General features: G+C 32.3%; 1 protein-coding gene and 1 pseudogene across 6 annotated transcripts in view; both read left to right on the forward strand.

The window, feature by feature from the left end:
• LRBA (LPS responsive beige-like anchor protein) overlaps nucleotides 1-23263 on the forward strand; it is a 573246-nt gene that overhangs the window by 420362 nt on the left and 129621 nt on the right. For all 6 annotated transcript variants that reach the window (XM_023530214.1, XM_023530213.1, XM_023530212.1 and 3 more), the window contains 3 exons: nucleotides 3770-3910; nucleotides 4937-5056; nucleotides 17887-18039. In XM_023530214.1, the coding sequence (XP_023385982.1) occupies nucleotides 3770-3910; nucleotides 4937-5056; nucleotides 17887-18039 (414 nt within the window). The remainder of the gene's footprint in view (nucleotides 1-3769; nucleotides 3911-4936; nucleotides 5057-17886; nucleotides 18040-23263) is intronic.
• LOC111739191 lies at nucleotides 9701-9820 on the forward strand (annotated as a pseudogene).

Here is a 23263-nt window from a genome sequence, read left to right on the forward strand (position 1 = left end):
GCTGTGTGCCCTCGAAGGGGTCTGTGAATCCAAAACTATTTGCTTTGAATTAATGTAGTAGAAGTCGATTGTAATTTGCTTTGCATTCTATATGCATTTCATAGTAAAATTGGGGGGCCCTTTGGACTTTTGAAAAGTAATTTTGCTTTTGCTTATGCTCTCAAGGTAGAGCAGTTCAGTTTATTGTGACTATTACATGCTATTAGGCTTCTGAGAGATAATGCACAGTACTGTATATATCATTAGAGGATTATGAGGTTTAATTACACTTTTTTCTAATAAACTCCACTAATTTCATCAGGCTTGTTTAATGACTTTTTTCTTAAATATTCTTAATCAAATAAGCTGAAAAAGAGTATTATCGCTAATAATGTACTATGTGCCAGGCACTGAGCTGGGTACTTTACGTGTAGTATTTTTGTTTTTCTAGTAACAGAATTACTTCTCGAAGAAGGTAATAAGGTATTTTTTATTGTAATACTCTTAAAAACCTGATTTAGAAAGTTTTGGTTTGCACAAAACTTACTGACAGGTATCATTACTGTTTCTCATACAGAATACTTATCACTCTACCACAGTGATCAGTTTTGCTATTTGTGAGATTATATATCATAAGTATAGTGATTTTTCTTGGCTATTTATACATTTTCAAGAGTTTGAGAGTTCTCTTGAAACTCTTATTTCCATTTTTTGAATGTAACATTTCTTTTGGTAGTCTTGATACTCAAGTTTAAATCATTCTATTTGATTCAAATGACTTTTTCATCTTGTGATCAAGATTTTTTTTATTTAAAAAATCATCTTCAATTCTATTTGTTACCTTTATGTAATATTTAGAATTATTTTTTCTATATCCTAGGACTGTTTGTCTTTACTGGTTATGAACTTGAATTATACCTGTCTAATCAATACCTATTTTTTATTGATTTTTTTCAAGAAGTTATGACCATTTTAAATGACTAGTATTTTTGCTCTTCTTCCTTTAATCAGTTTGATCATTAAAAAAAATATTCTGTCAAGCTTTTATAGTTAAATTGTACAAAGAGTGTTCTGTAGGATGGTGGTGCTAGGTATTTTCCTGAATTGCCCTCTGATTGATACTCTTAATATATTGTATAAGTAAGAGAAGCCATCAGCATTTACTTTTAGTTCTTTTGTAGAGATGAATAAATATCTTGAAATGCTGATTTAGACAATGTTTTAAAAATGCTATGATGCACTTTGGTGTATGACAGACTCTTGCTTAGTTTTGCAGCATTATAACATAGTTGGATTCAGCTCATCTTTTAAAGCAGTTGTCAGAAAAATATGGGCCAGCATGGTAGAATGTATTAGCTCAATACATTGTCTCCATTTTATTATGAAGCTGCTGAGGAAGCTGTGATATACAGCACTGTCATTACAGATCTATTGTTAAGACGGTTCCACAGTCTTCTTTGCACTGCCATTAATTTATAGCAGTAAACAATATGTAGCCTTCCAACTGCAGCAAAGCAGAATCTTTTAATGAGGTGGATGTTATTACCACAATAAATCAGTGCTTTCGCGTAATGTATAATTCAATGTGTGTATTCCCACTGTAACTTCTCTGAGTAAGCTGATAGTGTATCATTGTCATTGCACAGCTCCACTGCTCTTTTTTTTTTTTTTTTTTTAACATCCTTTTATTTGGGGACTTCTTTTTTATATGCTTGCAAATAAATGTGCTATGTCTTGATAGCTGTCCTGTAGCAGGCTTCAGAAACCAACTGTAACAATAACAGCCAGAATCGATACTGTGGGTTCTGCCTATATGGATCTCTGCACGATGCCTTTTTTCTTAGATGCTAGTGAAATCAATCTTAATTGGTTTTAGCATTATATTCAAGAAATGTGATTCTATAACTATTGATTTTGGGGGGTGTACTCATTTGGAAAGTAATAAAAATAGGAGCAGATAAAGTGAATAGTTAATATGCTGCAGAACCATACAAAAGGAGCATTGATTCTATTTTTAATTCACATAATTTGTCTTCCAATGATTTTATTTCTTCTTTCTTTCCTTTTGCATGGCTCAGTCTTTAGGGACAACAACTAAAATCCATTTAAAGGCATTCCAAATTGGTTCTGTAACAAAGATTTCTTGGAGTCAGTTCCATTCTTAACTGGTATAAATTTAGTAAATCAGATTTAATTCTTTTGTGCAGAAACTAATGCTTTAAAAGATGGCATTTTAAATCAGTATACTGTGATACTGATTTAAAATAGAAATCAACTAAAGATTTTTTAAAATTTGCTTGTAAAGTAAAAAGTGGCTTAAAATGCTAATTAGAATCAAGCTATTGAAAGGGAACAATACTATAAGTAGCACTTTTGAAAAAAATAGTTAATTAAGAAAGAGAGCTAAAATGATAAATTTAAAATGTTGCTTAAGGTCACATTAATATGAATAGCAGTTTATAAACTGGTTTAACATTGCTAACAGAATATTTCTGAATACATCTATTTTAAACCAAAATTTTAACATTTATTTTAGTTTAGTATTTCCCCCACAAATAATGAGATATTTTCTTTCTCTTATAAATGAGAGGTGACTAACTCATAGGTTTTCATTAAAGAAAATAATCTTGCATATATCTTTTAGTTTGAGTGGATTGATGCCTTATATTTTAAATAAGGAATAGACTTTTTCTAGAAATTAGAGTGTTTTGTGAGAATGAATTGTACCTTAAAGCAACTAATCTCAGCATTCTTTGAACTCTTTGAGACTCTTAGGAACACTCTGTATACCTTCTCTAAGAAAAAATACATGTGCATAATCACACAGAATTTTCCTTACTGTTTCATAAATGGAGTTCAGGTATTCCCTGAATAACAACAGCAGCAACAACAATAACGAAACCAACTGGCATTTATAAAAGCTCTTATCTTATGCCAGCCAATGCGCTGGGGCTTCACAGGCTGTTATTCAAACTTTACCCCAATTCTAAAAGATAATCTTAAAAATAATAGCATTCATTGAATGTTGACAGGCATGGTTTGTAGAAATTCACATGTACCGACTCATTTTATTTTCCAAAACACCTTCTGAGTGGGTACTAGTATCATTCCAGAAAGCGCAGATTCTTCACCACTTTGCTATTTACTGCTTTTGGGACCTCTGCTGTAATGTATTATTTTCTGTATAAGCTTATAATCTGCCTACTGTTCTTTGTTATTTATTTTTTATATTTCATTCAAGTATGTTTTTATCCTCTAAATTCTGATTTTACTCATACTAGTAGAAATGTCTAGGTTTGCATTTAACCCCCTTTTCACAGTGTCCTCCTTGCACTCCTTCTCACCTCCCCCCCATTTTATTTTATTCTCTTTCGAACCTATTATAAAGTAATCCTCAAGCTTGAAGATTCTGTTTCTGATTGTTGCTTCTAATTAACTAAGGAGAGTTTTATAGGTGCTATCCAAAGTATTATATAGCTAATATTCACTTAATGTAATTGTCTTTATGAAAATGCTTGTTATGGGCTAATTAAAGACCTTTATTCACCAGAAACTGGGATTACTGAGAAATGACAGGTTTCTCCATCCACTTTCTTGTGTATGTTTTACCTGCATTGAAAATAAGTTTGTTTCTTTATCTACTCTCTGAATATAACACTGTTTTAGCTTATAGTAAATATATTTTTAAAAGTCATTTTCAAATTTGCTAATAGGACATTCGAAAAGTGAAAGAGATAAAAGACACTTACATTTATTGTTCTCGTTTGTTATTTTCCCTCCCCATTGGCAGCCAGTGGGAGCTTTGAATCCAAAAAGAGCAGCATTCTTTGCGGAGCGTTATGAATCCTGGGAAGATGATCAAGTTCCAAAGTTCCACTATGGTACTCATTACTCAACCGCAAGTTTTGTTCTTGCATGGCTGCTAAGAATAGTAAGTTCAGTTTGAATAACAAACCATGATAAATAAATTCAGTGTTGTGGAGAATATGTAGTAATTAAGAATTAACAGCATCTGTTTTGAAGGCTAAATTTTTTTTCAATGATTATAAATTTCTCTGTATCCCATTTTGTGTGTATTTTATAATATGTTAGTGTAGAATTGCGTTGAAAATGTTTCCCTTCAAATTGTGTGAATTTTTTCCCTTAAATTTGCCTCTTAAAATGATTGATATCTTACCAAATTTTAAACTGTAACATGGATTACATTCAAATGTAGTCTATTGAAATAAGAAATAAGATTTCATTTACATGGACATATATTCATATATTTTGGAACTTCAGTTGCCCCAAATAGAATAAGGTATGTGTGTAGGTTACACCGAGGCTGCCATGTATTGATAATATATTGGTTAAACAAGAAATGTTTCTGTAAAATTGAAAGGTGATTCATCTACTAGAAAGTAATTTCTTTGGGAAGGCATTAGCAGCACATCATTAATTAAAGCTTGTTAGAAGGGTACAGGCAGACATAAATCCTAGAAGTAATTTATAGTGCTTAGCTAATTTCAAGCAATTATCCACTAATATGTGTTTAAGTGTTCTTTAACTAAGAGGAGGCTTTTAAATCGTCCAAACATTTTTCTTTTCTTAATCATAAATTAAATATTGAGCCATAACAATAGGAAAATTACATATTGGACTATTTCCCTGTACTGTGAAGAACATGAAATGTAATTTGTGTCTGAATGTTGTTAATCAGTTGTTCTTGGAAAGGAAGAGTGTTTGAAAAATGTTGCACATACCGAATTTTGGAAATATTTTTTCTGAAACAAAAAATAATTTAAGAACATTAGTGTAATAATTTAGATGTAATTCCCAGTCTATGCCTAGTATGTTTTAGTCATTAGTCTTTTTAATGTCTATTAGTCATTAAAGTATTTAGATATAAAGGTTTTTATAAACTACATTTTTATGCATGGGGGAAGATACAGATTTTTTGAATTGCTTACTCTTTTAGGAACCCTTCACAACTTATTTTCTAAACTTGCAAGGAGGAAAATTTGATCATGCAGATCGAACCTTTTCATCAATTTCCAGAGCTTGGCGAAACAGTCAGCGTGATACATCCGATGTTAAGGTATAGAGATGTTTCATTTATAGTTATTGTTGCTAATGTGTTCCTTGTTGAATGAATGTTGACAATTTTTCTTTTTCGATATAGCCAATTTACTAAAGATAAGCCTCAAAGAATGAGACATTAGTTAAGTGGCCAAGAACCACTGTCCAGAATTTGTCTATCTTTCTCTCTTTCTTCTGTATCTATCTGTGCTTGTCTATATGTCTGTCTCTCTCTGTCTCTTTAGTTGTTGAATGGTTGTTTTTCCTCCTTCTTGGAATCTCTTTTTTTTTTTTTTTTAAGGAAAAATGTATAGATGTAAGGCAATATGCTCAATGGATTTCCAAACTGAATGAATAAAATTAATATAATCAGAAAAATACTGTGAGAAAAATTTCAGACTTTTATTTTATCTTATTTCATTTTATTTCAGTGTCCCATGTCTCTATTCTTAGTAATCATCTTTTATCCACTGCTGGTTCTAAATGCATACCCGACTCTGCTTACATAGGACTATGTTGTTATTGAGAAGAAATAAGAGTTTTTCTCCTGTCTCTATGTTCACTACTATAAAAGTCCAAAAAATGCACAGTAGCTAATAGAATTCTTACTAGGCTTTTGCTTCTACCCTCAGAAGAACAGTATTTTATTTTCATGCCATAGTGTCTCTTTCTACAAAGTACTGATATTAGATGCTGTTGAATATAACAAGATATACCTATGGTTGTGAAGCTATTTATAGTATCATAAAGACACATGACTTATATACATAAATAATTATACCAGATATGAGAAAATGATAAGTACCATATGAGATAGTGGGATTCAAAAGAGGAAAAGTTACACTACTAATCTGTATGTTACTATAGAGTACTTTTTTAAAAATTCAATATAATGACAGTTATATTTTACTTTTAGGTATGGTACTTCACAGTCTATAAAAGGTATTCACATACCTTATCTTACTGTATAGGATTATGTATATCAAAGATATTTTATTAAAGATTTCATCATATGCACAAATAATCTTTTGGGACACTTAGAGAATTTTTTGATGTCACAAATAATACTCTGAAATACTCTTGAAATTACATGTTATACTCTTTAAGAATCATCAGGAGATAATTTTGAGATGGACTTTAGGAAACAATAAATCAGAATAGTTAACAGATTTAATAGTTGTTGAATTCTACTTCCAATCTCAAAGCTATTTAATTATTTAACTCAATAAGTAATGGGAGATATGAAAACATTGATATGTCTGACGTTTTGTTATCAAATTAAAGACACGAAATTTTTTATTTCTAAATTTCTTAAGCAACTAATGACCACATTATAACCTCGTACTTAAGTTTGGTCCTACCAGTATCAACAGACCCTTCCCCACCTCAGCACAGCTCACATCACTGTTTTCCATGTACAGTTTAAAACTTAAAAGTAAACTTCAGCCACTCAAAAAAAAAAAAATCATGAATTTGAAAATTATTTTTTCTTGCTGTGTAATAGAGAGTTCAGCTATCTTCAAGATATCTTCAACTTTTTTCTCTCTCAGTACTAAACATTCCTGCTTAATTCTTTGATAGACAAGAGGTGCAAATGATAGATCCCTGTAGTTTTGCTGTCTCTTTTTCCTAAATCTCAGTCTTTTTCTCTCAAGATTTTTTTAATTAGCACATGTCTGGATCTATTTTCACAAACACTTCCCCTAAAATACTGTAAAAAAAAAAGATAAATCCATGCAAAACACCTACAACATTAAAAACAACACACACAAAAAACCAAAACCCACATGAACTTCTTTGCTTTTCTTCTTCCTTATTTTGCTCATTATTTTTGTTTCTTTAAAAATAATAAAGGCTTTTATCCATCTTGCTTTCCTCTGAATGCCCCAGCAGACTTTAATAAAATAGTCCCAATTACTAGACAATACTAGAATTTCAGTTCTTGCTGTTGTGCTACATAGTTTCTCACTTTCTAGAAGTGTTATATAGGGCATCTACCTATATGCAGAAGTAGAGTACAAGGAAGGTTAAGGGAAAGGTTTGAAAAAATTAAAAGAATTTAAAATTCCAAGTGTCAAGTTGATTGGAGCCTGTTTAAAAGCATAGCTTCATTCTTAAATATCATTTCATTATGTTCAGAGGCACAGAAATTTCCTTTTGGACTCACTTTGCCCTTCTAACCAATCTGGATATTCCATCACCACCACCACCACCCTCCCCACACACCTTATTTCTTTAAACCATAAAATTTTTGTAGGGTGAACACGATATTCATTTATTACCCCATTTTCTATATTGATTACCAGTTAATTTGGACCCTACAATTTACTTTCAAATACTTTGAAAAATATGCAATATATGGTTATATAGGCTATTTAAAGAACCTCCTTATAGTTGGTCCTTCTAAAACTGAGGATTTAATTGTGCCTTTTGTTCATCTTACCTCTTTAAAAGTGTTGCATTTTAACACTTTAGAAAGCATGTTTAAATTATATGTTAAATAATGTGTAAGAATAAGTGTAAAAGAAATGTAAAAGAAATCACGATAATAATGTAAACATTTTATTGAGATATAACATTGTATTTCAGATGGAATCATATCAATGATAGCCTGACGTTTATTTGTATCATCTTGGAGTTTCTAGAAATACTGAGGATCATTTGGGGGAAATACAAATGATCTCCCAAACTTTAAACTGTAAATCATGCTAAAACTGAAAGACTGCTTTTAGTTAAAGCTAATATGGTCTCCTTCTCCTGTGAAATAAAAATAATTCATATTTTTACCTTAATAAAAAAGAACAATTAAGCAAGCCTGAAGGGTCCAATTTAAAACCGAACCCTTAATGATGCTTTGTATTCTGCCTGGTAAATAGTTCAGAAGTGTTGCCCAGTTCTTTAAGTAGGCTTACCGTACTGTTTGCTTCCTTGCTCATTCTGTTTTAGCCAAACAGGAAGACCTCCTTGATATTTTTCAAATACTCTAGGTATCTTCCCACCTCAAGGCCTTTTGCTTTATTTTTCCTTTCCTTAAAGAATTTCTCCAGAAATCCTTATGGATTTACTTCTTCTCTTTCAAGTCCTTTCTCATATATCACCTTCTTAGTAAGGCCTTCTCTGTCTTCCCTATTCAAAGTTACATCCTTCAGTCCATGCACTTTTACTCACTTTCCAGTTTAATTTTTCTTCACATCACTCACTATCTGACATACATACATTTGTTCGTTTGTGTATTGTCTTATCCCACTGGAACATTAGCTCCACAAGAGCATGAATTCTGGACTATTTTGCTTCTCAGGTTATCCCGAGAGCTTAAAACAGTGCCTGAAACATAGTAAGCACTAAATTAAATATTTATTAAATTAATACATTGATGAAATGTAGAAGAGTATTCTGAGCAAGGAAAATGACTTGAACAAAGTTAGAGAAAATGTTTTGCACATTGGAGAATGCTTTATTGGCCTGCTAATTGGTCTCATGCACATGAAAAAAGGAGAGATACTGAAAGATAGTTGTAGTCTAATAAGAAGACCCTTATTAATATTTTAAAGATATTTGGCTTAATTTTATAGGTCAATTCAACAAAAATTTTCTGTAAACAGCCAGATAATAAATATTTTTCAATTTGTAGTCTGCGCAATCTCTGTCACAGCTATTCAGCTCTTTCACTGCAGCATGAAAGTGGCCAAAGACAATATGAAACAAATGAGAATGACTGAGTTCCAATCAAATTTTATTTACAGAAATAGGAGGCAGATCATTTTTGGCTCATGGGCTGTAGTTTAGCATACACTGCTATAGACGATGGTTGACTTCTCTACTACTTTATTGAAACCAGTCTTGTCAGAGTCATTGATGAACAACTTCCATGTTGTCCAATGCACATTTTCAGTTTTCCTACTACTTGATCTGTCAGCATAATTGACACAATTAATTGATCCATTTTCCTTGTAACATTTTCTTCACTTGGTTTCTGAAATAAGGAGACACTGCCCCCTGGCTATCTGTGTACCTTTTTCTCAGCTTCTTCACTAGATTATCTTGTTCTCATACCCTAAATCATTGGAGTGCCTTAGGGCTTAGTCTTTGGATCTCTTTTGCATCAACACTTGATCCCTAGCACTTTATCTCAATTCTAATTAGCCCATAGCATTTTAAAATGAACATGTTCCAGTATCAAACTTGATATTCTCCAATTATTACCCACCCCGCCCCCCAAAAAGTCCTCTCTTCCCCCAGTGTTTGCCATCTCAGTAAAAGAATGCACCATTTACTGAGTTTGCTTGGCCTTCAAAAAGCTTAGTTTGATTCCTCCCTTTCACACACACCCCAGTGCCTATCTTCTCAACCTTCGGAAAACATCCAGAATCTGACCAGTTATTACCACTGTTACTAGGGCCCTAGCCCAAGTGGCTATAATTTCTCACTTAAGCTGTTTCCCCACATGGTGTCTTCTCCATAGGCACAGCAAGAATAATCTCTGTATTGTAAATCAGATCATAGTCCTGTGGTCAGATCTCTCCAATGATAGCTCTTCTAAGAACAAAATTCAAGTTCTTACTATAGCCACTTGAGGCCCTGTGTTGTCTGATTCTTTCTCTCTCTTACTCTGCTGCAACCTCACACGCCTTTGTTTTTGTTCCTCTTCAAAAATGCCAAGCCTGGTTCAGGCCATGCTACCCTGAACAAGCCCGATCCTGTCTGATCTCAGAAGCTAAGCAGGGTCAGGCCTGGTTAGTACTTGGATGGGAGACCACCTAGGAAGACCTAGGTGCCGTAGGCATAAAAAATAAAAAAAATAAAAAATAATAAGGGATTGTAAGCTGACAAGGTCCTTGCAATCTCGGAGATCAACCAAGGATTGCCTTGCCTAAAAAAAATAAATAAAAATAATGCCAAGTCCATTCCTGTTTGAGTGGCATTATATGAAATGTTCTCTGTTCTGCCTGAACCACTCTACCCCACCTACTTGCTTTGCGCATCACCTTATTACATTCAGATCTCTGCTCAAAAGTCTGCTCAAAAGTCACCTCCTTAGAGTAAACTTAAACTGACCACTCTCTCTAAAATCATTTTTTGTCTTCTTATTTTGTTTTATTTTTTGTACAATATTTGCCACTATTTGACATGATACATATATAGCAGTTTATTTACTTTATGTCTTCATCACTAGAGGTCTCCAAAAGTGGAGACTTTTTGTTTTGTCCACTTTGGAACCTCAGCATTTAGAACCTGCGTTGTATTTAGTTAGAAATCAGTACATATTGGCTATATGAAAGAATGGATAGATTTAAAGATGCCAGAAAAAGAGGAGTCAGTGAAGGAGCCTAGGGAAAATAGGTCATTTGAGGAGAAAAAAGAGACTGTATGGCCACCCCAGCGAGAAGGGCACGACAAAACCCAAATGTATATGTGTTCCACATGGAATAGGCTGCTAACATCACATATTTTAGGAAGGGCTCTTCTGTCCCCAAGAAAACTGAAAGCTGACTATCATCTGCTGACCAAGAGTTGTCAATTCTATTTTCTACATTTTTATAGTTAAGACAGATTGTGTTCTTACTGTTATAGCTTTATGAAAGAAGTCCATTTGAATATCTTATCACTGGTCGGTCGTATCTTGGATATTCAATTTAAAAACCCTATCTTATAATTCATTTTGTATTGTTAGTAATAAATGTAAAATTTGTATTAAGTTATGAACTTAATAGGGTCAGTACAGTATATTCAGTACTTATAATTAAGTAAAAAGATATTGCTTAATAATATTTTTTAAAATGACTCACTAATATTACAAAAATTAGTTTTAGCTTTAAAAATTAACCCTTATTAGTTTTAAGTGCACACATGTTTATTAAATGATAATTGAAAATGGAGGTGATCATAGTAGTTTTATTTGTGTCTTGTGAGCTTTGTAAAACAAGAGACCTTTGACTTGCCCTTTACTACCTCTGAAATCCCAGGGGTCTGTAATTTAAAGATAAGTTAGCTTCCTTTTTTTCTTTATCAACACACTGTCTACCCTAATACATTTCATGGATGCTGATAACATCAGCATTATAGTCATTTATATGAAAGTGTTTAACTATAGTTAATCGTAATTGCTGGAAATATATTTCTTGATGCATTTGTTTAAGAAAAAATTTTAAACTTAAATGATTTGGTAGTTTGAATTTATTCCTATTGTTTTCAGACATAATTTTAAATCAGAATTTTTTAATGCTTAATGAAAGTAAAATTAAGCTTACTCTTTTCCACACATCTTTTGCACATTTCTGGCTTTTGTGCTCCCTCCCTCGCTCTCTCCCTCTCCCTTTTTTTTTTTTCTTCTTTTCTTTATTTTTTTGCAAGTCACTCTCCTTCTACCAGTCTTTTCTCCCTTTCACAACTCATATCCACATTACAGTGTACTCATGCTGTCTCACCTTTCTCTTAAAAATGTAAAACGCAGTCTAACGGAACTATATATTTATCCTGGTTTTTATGCATACCTTACGCATAACTCGCAGAGTTGTTAGTTTAGTCACATTTCTTTAACAGTTAGATGATGTATCCATGTGCAGTAAGTCTTCACTCGACAGCAGCTTTAAGTGAAACAACATATATTGAAACCAGTTTTATCATAGGCTAATTGACATAAATGGGAGCTAAGTTCCTGAGGCATCTCATCAACAAAATGACATTATTCAAGGACCTGCTGTACTAATTTTTTTTTAGCATTGAACTTTGTATTTTTTTGTCCACAATGAATGATTTTTTTTTTTGTCCTTTGATAAAAATCACTTGAAACACTAATATTTTTATTCTTCTGCTACTTATATACTAGGGAGGAAAAAATCTTTTAAGGCACTTAGAAAATGATGGTGTCTTCCTGAATTACAAAAATGAACACACTCCAGCTATGATTTGTTTTTTGACTGATGATCTTTTGATATTTTTGTTCAATAAAAAAATGTAGTCTGTTTATCAATATGCTCATGGACACCAAATTAACTCTTCTCACTCACAGATAGCAATGTGTATGTCTTTTACAACTTGTTCCAGAAAGGATTTAATGTGGGCATGCAATTTATGTCTTGTTTTCTGGCAGCAGCACAGTACCTGTTGTTTGCGTTATCAATGTTTATTATCGCTTCCCAGGTTACAATTTCCTTGAAGGTTGGGGCCTGGGACAGCAACAGGCTCAGTAAAAATGTCCAGTCCGAACATGGAAGTGAAAAAATGTGTTGAAAGCCGGAGAAAACTATGAAATATTGAGGGTATTCATCATAAAGTGAGACATGTTAAGCCATACTGTCATTGCTAATAAAAAAATAATAAATTTGTTTTAAGTTCAGTAGTTACTTAGGAATTATGAAGTCTTAAATATTTTTGTGGACACATTAATTTTTACAAGTAAGTTTTGTTAAATGCCCTTAGAATTGTGTTAAATGCTTTATGGATGGGCATATTTCAGTGCATGTGCTGTTGGCCCTAAGATCAGGCAAGTTGGGATTTTTATCAGAGGTCACATTAATAAGAATAATAATTGTTATTATTAATAGTGATAAGATCTTATGTGCATATAGAATTCTGTATTATCTCTTAGTCTCACAATAATCCTTTGTTTTAGAAATGACAGTTGAGGGGAGTAAGGGTCAGAAAAATTAAATTAATTTAAAGACCTGTGACCGGTAAGTTAAGTAGACAAGACTCAAACCCAGTTATTCTCTTCACTATATTAGGTTGAGATAGATTGTCTTTTATCTATTGGTGCATAATCCATGGTTTTCTTAATTTATTGCATTGAAAATGACAGTTTTATAATATCTAAAATGACAATATTTATTGGATCTGTTTAGATTATTTGGGTTATAGATTATTTTTCCTTTTCCAATTTTAAAATTTACTGTTATATTTCTATTATTAAACGAAAAAGTTAGTATCTTATCTACTAAATAAGGAGAAACTAAATTTAAGCATCAGTTTGAAAACTTTCAGATATGCAGTTCATTTAAAATGACATAGGTACAATTCAACTCTGATCAATTTTTTTTTTAAGTTTTTTATTTGTGGACTAGCAAAATGAGTATTTGAAAGTTAAAATATATCAACATGTACATTATTTTTTTTATAATATATTGGTAATCTACTTTTTTTGTTTATTAAGGAAGCATATTTTAGATTTTTTCTTTCATAAAATATATCATTTTCCAATAGTGAAATGCTAAAATTTTGCTTTCACGTCTTTATTACCATCAGTGTCCCCAAAGCAGTATACGTTAAATTAGTTATCTTGCTATTGTGCTTATATTCAAGTTGTCATGATTTCATATTTTACTAAGAATAAAATGAAAATTTAACTTTAGCTATGAAGTAGAATCTTTATTTTTATTTCGATTTTGATTATATTGTGTGTTTGGGTTAATAGATTAATATGTGTCATGGTTGCTCAAGTATTATTGAAGTAATGGTTTTAGTTCAATGGCCAGAATTGGTGACGATTAGCAGGAGAATCATACAGCCTTGTTGCAGAGGTCATTCATGTCAGTGGGGATCATACCGTAATAAAGAAAACTAAAGCATATGTGTGGTCACAACCAATCCTTGTCATTATGCCATGAAAGCCTTGGGATTTGTGATCAAAGCAATGGGCTTATCCTGAACTGTGGTATAACCTCTGGTTGAACCTTTCAAATTTTTATTTTAAGAGATGATTCAATACATTTTGACTATTTTACCTGCATCTAAGACCCGTCTGCCTAATTAAATGATAGAAATTAAAATTATTGTCAGCAAGTCAGGAGAAAATGTGAATTATAAATATCTCTGTCTTCTGTCAGTGTTGTTTACTTATCATTTTCTACTGATGTTTTAAAGAATTGCTGAACATGTGTTTTTTATCTAGGGCTGAATGTTCTATTCTGATGAATATAAAACATACTTCATTTTGTAAATGTACATTAGCAGTATTAGAGAGACTTAATCTTTGACTGTTACTAAATTTCATTTGTCAAAGGAGATAATTTTTAACTATAATAGTTGGTGGTATTCTATCAAGTCACGGTTCTTAGAAAGATGCTTTTAAGATTAAGGTGGAATTCTGCTGTATAACTTTAATGTCATTGTCATCCTTAATAAAATTTAAGCCATATGTATACTTGTCTATTTCTTTTGTCACATGTTGGTGTACCTCAGTTGAGTTCAGCATGTTTATTTTATTTTAAGAGGGTATTTGACTTCTATCAATTTATTTATGCAGTTTTCCTTACAACGAGGTAATATGTTTTAAGTATATATGTTCACTCCTTAATTTTATTGTGCTCATTTGATAATGTCCTTTGTAGCTGCTTTGTAATCTTTCTTGTCAGTGTTAATTTCTTGGAAGCATTTGTCCTATTTTAAATTCATGTTCATTTTTTAAATTCCCTTATGGAAAAAAAGCTTAACTTTATAGCCTGGCATTCAAGGCTTTCTGCACTTTGACCCTTCCTATGTCTCCACCCTTATTTCCCACTTCGTGTATATAGTCCTCTCTAAACCAATTAAATAGTTCCTCATTGATCATCGGTAACAAATGATATGCATATTTCAATCTCTGTACCTCTTCTTAAAATATTCCCCTTGTCTGAACTGTTCTCATTTTTTTCCCCCTCTGCTTATCTTTGAGTTTAAATACCATTTTTTCAACCATTCAGTCAACAGATTTTTACTGAACGCCTAACATGTGTCACACTCTGTGAAAGTATAGTGGTGAACAAGGTATATAAAGTCCTCAATCTCGTGGAGTCTTCAATTTAGAGGTACCTAGAAAATTGGCCCTCACATCTTTAGTCCACCTTGTCATATCCTCACTCTGTAAGACACATGATCTTTGGAAGCAGACAGCTCTGCTGGATTATACCAAACTTGGGTTAAGAAATATTTGCTAATGCCAAAATTCCTGGTACCAAGGGATACCTTCCCTAAGTGTACCATCATGAGTTCACCATGTACAGTTGGGCAGATTGTTGTCTATGTAAAGGTACGTGATTGCAGGAAAGAATAGGAGCAGAAATCCAGTCTGTATTCCACTTACCAAAATGAGTTCCCTTGGGACTGCATTAGCTCAGAAGGGTTGCCTTTTTCTAATTCATACAGAAGTGCTATATGGGCAAGTGTCACCCTGATCACCACTCACCATCCCCTGGGTTTTAGCCTAACCTCTTCATCCCCTCTCCTTCCTGTCAGGCTGAAAGAAAGCTGATTACAGATTTTAAGAAATTTGCCACCCTAATCTTAGAGAAAACCTTCTCTCTTTTGTGACTTCTGTCTCTTTAAAAAGACTAACTTTTGATACTGCTCCTTCTGGACATAATCTTTTTTGCTTAGACTCTCACAAAAGACAGAAAAAGAGGATGTCTTCAAGAGGCCTCTCTTCGGGACCTTGCAAATGTTCTGAAAATGCCTGACTACTCTCTTGATATGGAGGAATTTGGGGGCGGGAGATAAAAATAAAGGGGGCAAAACAAATTTATATATTGATAAATTTTAAGTGAAATATTAAGCTTAGTTTTCAATTAATAAAGCTTAAAATTTTAATTTTGAAATATTTGTAGAATGTCCATTGTACAAAATTTACAGGCTATCTATTTTTAATAGGAAATTTCAAATAAAATCTATGGTAATTTTGGAAATTGATGAGTTATTACCTTCCTCCTAGCATGATAGAAATTATATAACTGAAAGTTTAACATGGTCCAGTAAGATTTAAAAATTTTCTTCGTATCTTTTGTGAAAATTTTCTCATTTGGTTTATGTCTGTTTTGTTTTGAAATTTTAGCATCTAAAATTCAGCCATTATAATTGTTTTTAATATTAGGAGAATTATTACTCAGCAGCATAGTGAGTAAAATAGGCCAAAGGAGGGTAACATCCTCTAATGTGAGGGCCTGGGTTTGGAGTTGGGGGTGAGTGGATATTACTGAAATGAAAAGAATTAGCATTTAGTTAAGCCAAAATGCGGCTTTTGATTTTTGAATACACAAAGTAGGCATAGTCCTCTTATTGTAGAAGTAGCACAAGTAATATGAAGTAAAATTAAGACATTTTAGTAAATTTCTCAAAGTTGGAATATATTGAATGCACACTTCAGCAAATTATTGATATAATTATAAGGAGATTTATATTCATATCTGGGTAAATAATGGCATAATTTTAAAATTCTTCCTGGTTTGATTAATTTTATTAAATAATACTATATATGTAGTGTATATGTATTTTACACATATGTAATATAATTTTTCAGGTAAACCAGTTGTTTTCTTATGAAGGAATCAAAAGTTTGTGTTTACTTTAAAAAAATAACTTAGAATGTATGTTAAAAACTTATGTTTAAAATATTTACCACTGTGTAAACGTATAAGTAGAACTCATGCTTACTTGATGATTTGACCCAGACTTTAGAGTTAAGGTTTTGATCTAAGTTCCAAATTTATCATAAATCAGCTGTGTAAACTTGGGCAAATTACTTCTTTGAGTTTTAGTTCATTTTTAAAATAGAGATGATACCTTACCTTGTAAAGTTATTGTGAAGATTAAATGCAATAAGTTTATTAAGAGTTTACTTTAGTACCTGACTCATCTCATGCAGTAAACATTAGCTCAAACAAATTGGATATAGCTCTTTGTTGTATAAAATAACACATATGTCTTTCCCCTTTTTGTCAGTCAGACTTAACATGCATTGTTTTTGAAGATGAGAATCTTAAAACTGGAGTGATTACTTTTTTATTTCATTTATGGTTAAACTTTTAACAGGGTTCTCCCTTAAAATTTTTTTTGCTTAATTTAAGTTTTTCAAGTCCAATGACCAGGTGGTTGTCAGGCATTTGGAGGACGAACTCATTTCTACCCTGCTTAGTTAATTATTGTGATTGTAAACCAAGAGTGTGCAGTTCACAGTCAAGCAACATTTCACATGGGTGATGGAGGTGATAATAGCTTAATTCTTGCTGGATCTTTTTTCTTTGCTCTGGCAAGTTCATACTGACCTTGTCCAAAATCTGATGACCTCCCTATTTTACTAAACTGTTTGGAAAGCCAGGCCTGCCATAGCTGGCCCTGAGGGGTATCTGAAAGACCACTGAGTCACTGACCCATGTCAAAACTGGATTTCAAGTCTGATCTACAGGACCTCTGAAATAGTTATACATGAGTCCTATTGTACACAAAAACCTAGCTGGCTGAATTTTTCTGCTTATTAAATAGTCTATTAAAGTGTATTTTAAATGTCCTTTAAAGTCCTATCTAATTTACTCGATTTCTTACACAGGTCATTTTCTAGACTGCTTATAAGTTTTGAAATTTTTATCAATGTTCGTACCTTAAAACTAAACTTGAATGTTTTGAAATGTGAGTCAAATATACTGTTAACTGTGACTAATTATAATGAATATCTTCCTGGTTAATGAAGGGCCCAAGGTAGTGGCATTTTAATGCTTATAAAGGTTTTGTTTATTTTCTGTAAAATTCCATATACCTCATTTAAAAATCAAGTTTAAGTTGTTGTTATTGTTACAGCATGTTAATCTCTGTTTCTGTCTTGTCAAACCTCAAATATTACTTAAATGTTGGTATTTAAGAATTTTGAGGTTATGAAACTTGTCCTGAAGGAAAGCATATAACCAACCAACAAAATGTTATTTAAATTTGGTTGGATGGTATCTGTCTACCTTAATAGAAACTTTGCAATAGGGCTGTGATATGAAAAGAGAAAACAATTCTGTTTATTTTTTTTTCTGCATAATAGGAAATGATCAAGGCCTTTTATGAATATCTAGTCAGTATTCTACAATTTATAATATGACATTGTCTTTTATTTTTATATAGGAGTTGATTCCTGAATTTTATTATCTCCCTGAGATGTTTGTCAACTTCAATAATTATAATCTTGGAGTGATGGATGATGGGACAGTAGTGTCTGATGTTGAACTTCCTCCTTGGGCCAAAACCTCAGAAGAATTTGTTCGCATAAACAGATTGGTAAGATAGTAATCATCTACTCTGTCATGAGCCTTTCCTCAAAGTATGTTTCATGTGTTGGTATAATCGTTAACCCTTGCTCTTCTGAACAGAACTGTAGTTGATAGGGATAACTGAGAGTGACATAATAGTTCATGAATCAGTATAAACTTGATAAAATTTTATTGTATTGAAAGGTATAACAGTTTCTTTTATTCTTTTATGCAGTGTTTAGGTTACTTTCATATGTACGTGATAATTCAAAATTGTAAGCAAAAACTGTTGGTTAAACTTGGAATGCTGTGCTTTTTCTAACATGGATTTCTCATACCAGGAAAAGAACATAATTGTGTGTGCCAGGTTAGAAGGCCAATGCACATTTTGGTAATAAAAACAAGATATCAAATTATATCCTGTATCTCTTTTGAAGGGACTCTTCATGTAATACTTGGAATATGAAAACTTAGAAACTTGAAAGTACAATAATCATTGTGCTTAGAAATGACTTTTCAGAATCTTCTCTAGGGGCTCTTTAATGTCTTCTGATATATGGGTACTCTGTTTTATGAAAAAGTAACATGATTTTTTTTTGCCTTTAATTTTAATAAAAGTTAGGAATCAGGGAGATTGGTCTCAGTATTTAAAAGTAGTATTTTATCATATTCCATATTAAAGATGAAATCAAAATTTCATTGTATTTTTAATTTACATTTAAGCAAAGAAAATTATTGCATTTTAGTTTCCTAGATGACATTTCTTACCTTTTATACCAACAATTGTGTTTTAATCCTGCCTTTCAGATCCTAATTATAATCTCATTACTACTGAAATGTCACGTTTTATGTATACGGGAAGCACGGCAAGGGAAGTGGAAAGAACGTAGGTTTTGACTAGACCAGTTTTCTTAATCCTGGATAAATCACGTTGCTGGTTATGGAATCCTAGGCTATTTAACGTTTCTGAGCCTTGGTTTCCTCATTTGTAATTTGGACATTATGAGTATAAAATTGTAACGATGTATGTAAAATGCTAGGATACTCTCGGGCTTGTGGCAGGCACTTGGAAAATAGTGTCTAGCATTATTCTATCACAGTGTGGAGGGCCATACTGCATTTTACTTTTATTCCAGTGCTTTTGAAGCTTCTTGTATAAATTAAATTCAAATGAGAGCAAAAGTCAAAGCTTAGCTCTGAAAGATATTGGAGGAGATGTCAGACTTTTAGATGTGACAGTTGTCTGTCTCTGGTGTGTGACTTTGTTTCCCAGGGGTGCATAGAAGTCAATGGGAAGTACTTTTTCTTTTAGTGACTGCCCTTTTAAAACACATTTTATTCGGGTATGATTTACATATTGTAAAATTCACCTTTATAAAAGTGCACAATTCAATAAGTTTTAGTAAATTTATACAGTTGTGTAACATCACCACAATCCGCTTTAGAACACTTATATCACTCCAAAAAGTTTGCTTGTACTGGTTTGCTATCAGTCTTTGTTTTCCACTTTTAGTCCCAGGCATCCACTGATTCTATAGTTTTGCATTGTCTAGAAATTTAATGTAAATGGAATTATACAATGTGTTGTCTGTTTGTGCCTGGCTTCTTTCACTTAGCCGTGATGCCTTTAAGATTCATCTGTGTTGTTGCCTACATCAGTAGTTGTGTTTTTTTTGTTTCGTTTTGTTTGGCGGTTTTTTTTGTTGTGGTGGTTTTTTTTTTTTTTGTATTGCTGCATAGTATTCCATTGTAAAGATACAACATACTTTGTTTATTTACTGGTTTATGGACATTTGTTTTTTCCAATTTGAGGCTATTATGAATATTTGTATATGTGTTAAGGTGGACATCTGTTTTCATTTCTCTTAGATTCCTAGGAGTTTAATTGCTGGGTCATATGCTAAGAATACGTTTCCCATTTTGCATTCCCACCTACAATGTGTGAAGTTCCAATTTTTCATATCCTTGTCATAACTTGGTATTACCAGTCTTATTCATTTTAGCCATTCTAGTAGGCGACTTTAATTTGCATTTCTCTAGTGATTAATGATGTTAATCACCTTTTCACCAGTTTATTTTCTACATATATGTTCTGTGGCAAAACTGTCTATTCACACGTTTAGCCTATTTTTTAATTGGACTGTTTTTATTATTCTGTTTTGAGAGATCTTTTTTTATTCTCCATAAAAGTCCTTTATCCAAAATACCTTTTCCAAAGATTTTTCTCCTAGCCTTGTCTTTTCATTTTGAATGGTTCCTTTTGAATTACCAATTTAAAAAAATGTTTTTACTCTTAGGTAGATATAAAATAATATTTATATAATATTTGAAAAATATAAATACTCATCTCCATTCTTAAAATAACTTTTTAAGAAAATAATTAAAATCATATTCCCATCATTTTATTATGGAAGTGTTTTTTTCTCCAATATGATTCAAACTTTTAAATCTCAAGGGAACCAGCTCTCTATTAATCATGATCATATTTAGTATTAAAAATGCAAAGAGGTTTGTTAGTGTGTTTACTTTGGTATAAGAGGCAGACACATTGAAAATGTTATATTTAAAGCTTTTCAATAATATTTTGACAATTAAGAAAATTTAACTATGAATTGAGCTAAGCCAAACCCTTGTCAGTACCTCCCATTTTTACTTTCACTCAGAAAAGCCAGATCCGTGAAGGGTGGGTTTCCCAAGGGCACAAAAAACAGAAGGTGGTAACTTCCCAAATTGTGTTCCAATCAGATTGAGGATTTGCCCGCTCTAGTTTTAAACGCGGACACGACTACAAAATTATATACAAAATAGCATTTTATAATACTAACTACACATTATTATAACTTATTAAGTTACTAAACATTTGTCCCAGCGATTCCTCTTCTTATAAGTTTTACAGATGTCTTAATAGTTTAGACTCTGAATAAGCATACGTTCTTGGCAGAACTATATAAAAATTCATGGCACATCAAATGCAAATATAGTTTATCATTGAATATTTACATCTCTGATCAATTCATAATTAGGAGAAATACTTATTTTACTTTCAAGTGTCTTTATGAAAGAACTTATTCATTCATTCACTCATTCAGAAATCTTTATTATATACCTATGATGAACAAAGCTTTTTTACAGTGCAGTGCATATTGATTCATTTTATAATTTTTGTTAACTTTCTGTAAGTGACTGAATTATTAGTATGGTATTTTATGTATCTGTGAGCATGTTATCACATAAAGGTTTATCCCCCTCCTCTTTTTGGTTTACTTCTTCAGATTTTATGCAATGATTGTAGCTCATGAAATGCATACTACTTTGATCTGTGACCTTTTTGTGGTGCTAATCGGGTTCCTGATATCATTATACCTTACTCATTAATCATATTTCCTGCAGCCTGTCAGGCAGCCAGACAGCACAAGTCCCTGTTTTCAGCCCTCTGTTGGCAGGTTTCTGCTTTTCCAGATTATTACAGACGATACTTTGGCTTCTCATAGCCAGAGCCACATCAAGCTGTGTGTTACAATTAAAGTCAGATGGCCCTCAGGTTGAACAGGGATATAATGTTGCAGCTGTCTCTCTTCCTGGAACAAACCAGCACCAAGAACAGATGATCTATAGGACAGTGAATAATAACAGATTGTACAGTACTCCGTTGGTAGCCGGGGATCACAGAATTAATTAACTGACATACTCATTTTAAGATACCCAGCATGTCTTTTTTAAGTATTTACTTGCCCAAATATTAATTCAGGGGGATAGGATATTTTTAGGAACATGATTTTGATAGTGGACTGCTAATACATTTTTTTATTTGTGTTAGAGGAACATAACTACTATATTTCCTAACCATTTTAATCCTCAGAGCTTTCTGTAAGTAATGAAGAGCTACGTGTAGGATTGACAAAGTGGTCAAAGTGTTGGATTTATGTACAAAAGATAATATCCTTTGTATTTTAGAAGGAAAACCCACCTAGGTCTGATTAGTCTTTCAGGTAAATAAATTCCACTTTCTTTGTTCTGAATAGTTGGAATCAGGGTAAAACCAGAGCAGCCTTTGCAGCCCAGAGGTTGGTCTATGTTATTTAATATTACCTGGACCAAAAAAAAAAAAAAAAAAATTATTCCAAATACTGCTTCCGAAATATAAATGAGAAACAGGCTTTCATACTTTCAAATAATCTAAAAATGTATGAGTTCAGACTGCTCATCATATGTCTCTTATGATATAATGCCGATGTTATGGACCTGTATTGTATTGCCTCTTATAACCCCAGGCTTTAACTGGAATAAAAGACAAAGAAAAGCATACTCTGAGCAATAATGGTAGGTCTGTTTATAAACGTTGATGAAATGGAACATTTTATTTTAGTTGAAGAATATATAGTTTATTCCAATTATAATAAAAGTAATTCATTCATATAACAGGTATTTACTGTATATCCATGTACCAGCACTGTAAGACTCAATGAACAAGACAGACCATATTTGGAGGGTACTTCCTCTTTGATTGCTTAAGTTGTTGCAATAGAAAGCCTCTCAGGGCTGAGAGGTGGTGTGAAGGCAATAAAGGAGGGCTTCTATTGATGAATTGTCCTGAGTTTCCCAGTTAGACTCACATTTGCTTTTGTGTACTTCTGTAGCTTTTGTCTTCTCTACTAATTCATAATGGTGACATGTGTAGTCACTTGATTGAGAAGATAAAGAAAAAATGAGTATGTTATCTCCTTTCCAGATGTTATAAGGACAGATTAAAAGCGATGATTTTTTTAAATACTGTCTGAGAAAAATAAAATTTCCAATTTCATTTCTTCATCAACCTTGTTTTTTCCTTTCTATTGCTAAATATAAATCTATATAACCTACCTAAACCTTCATAGATCTTATTTCTCTCAATGAACTAGGTCAAGCTTTTCTAACCTTTTCATTTGAATGGGAAATTTACATTTCTCAAGTGATGACAATATACTTGACACTAAGAATAGCACGTTGATTAAAAAGTGCTGTATGTACATACAGCAAGACCTACAGCTTGAGATGGCTGAGTTTGCAATGGTATAGCAATTAGATTATTGTAATGGCATATTATGTTCCAAATCACAGTGTTTATAGACACTGTAAGGCTGAGAGGTTTAATCGAGATTTAAAAGGAGTTGTACTTTTTTTATACCTTTATTATATCCTTGTTTCCATTTTCTGGATAAATGGCATTTAAAAACCTGTTTCTTAAGAGAGCTGACCAGAAGCTAACATGTTTT

This window comes from Pteropus vampyrus, unplaced genomic scaffold (genome assembly GCF_000151845.1).
Source record: "Pteropus vampyrus isolate Shadow unplaced genomic scaffold, Pvam_2.0 Scaffold47, whole genome shotgun sequence".
In the NCBI taxonomy this organism is placed as follows: Eukaryota; Metazoa; Chordata; class Mammalia; order Chiroptera; family Pteropodidae; genus Pteropus; species Pteropus vampyrus.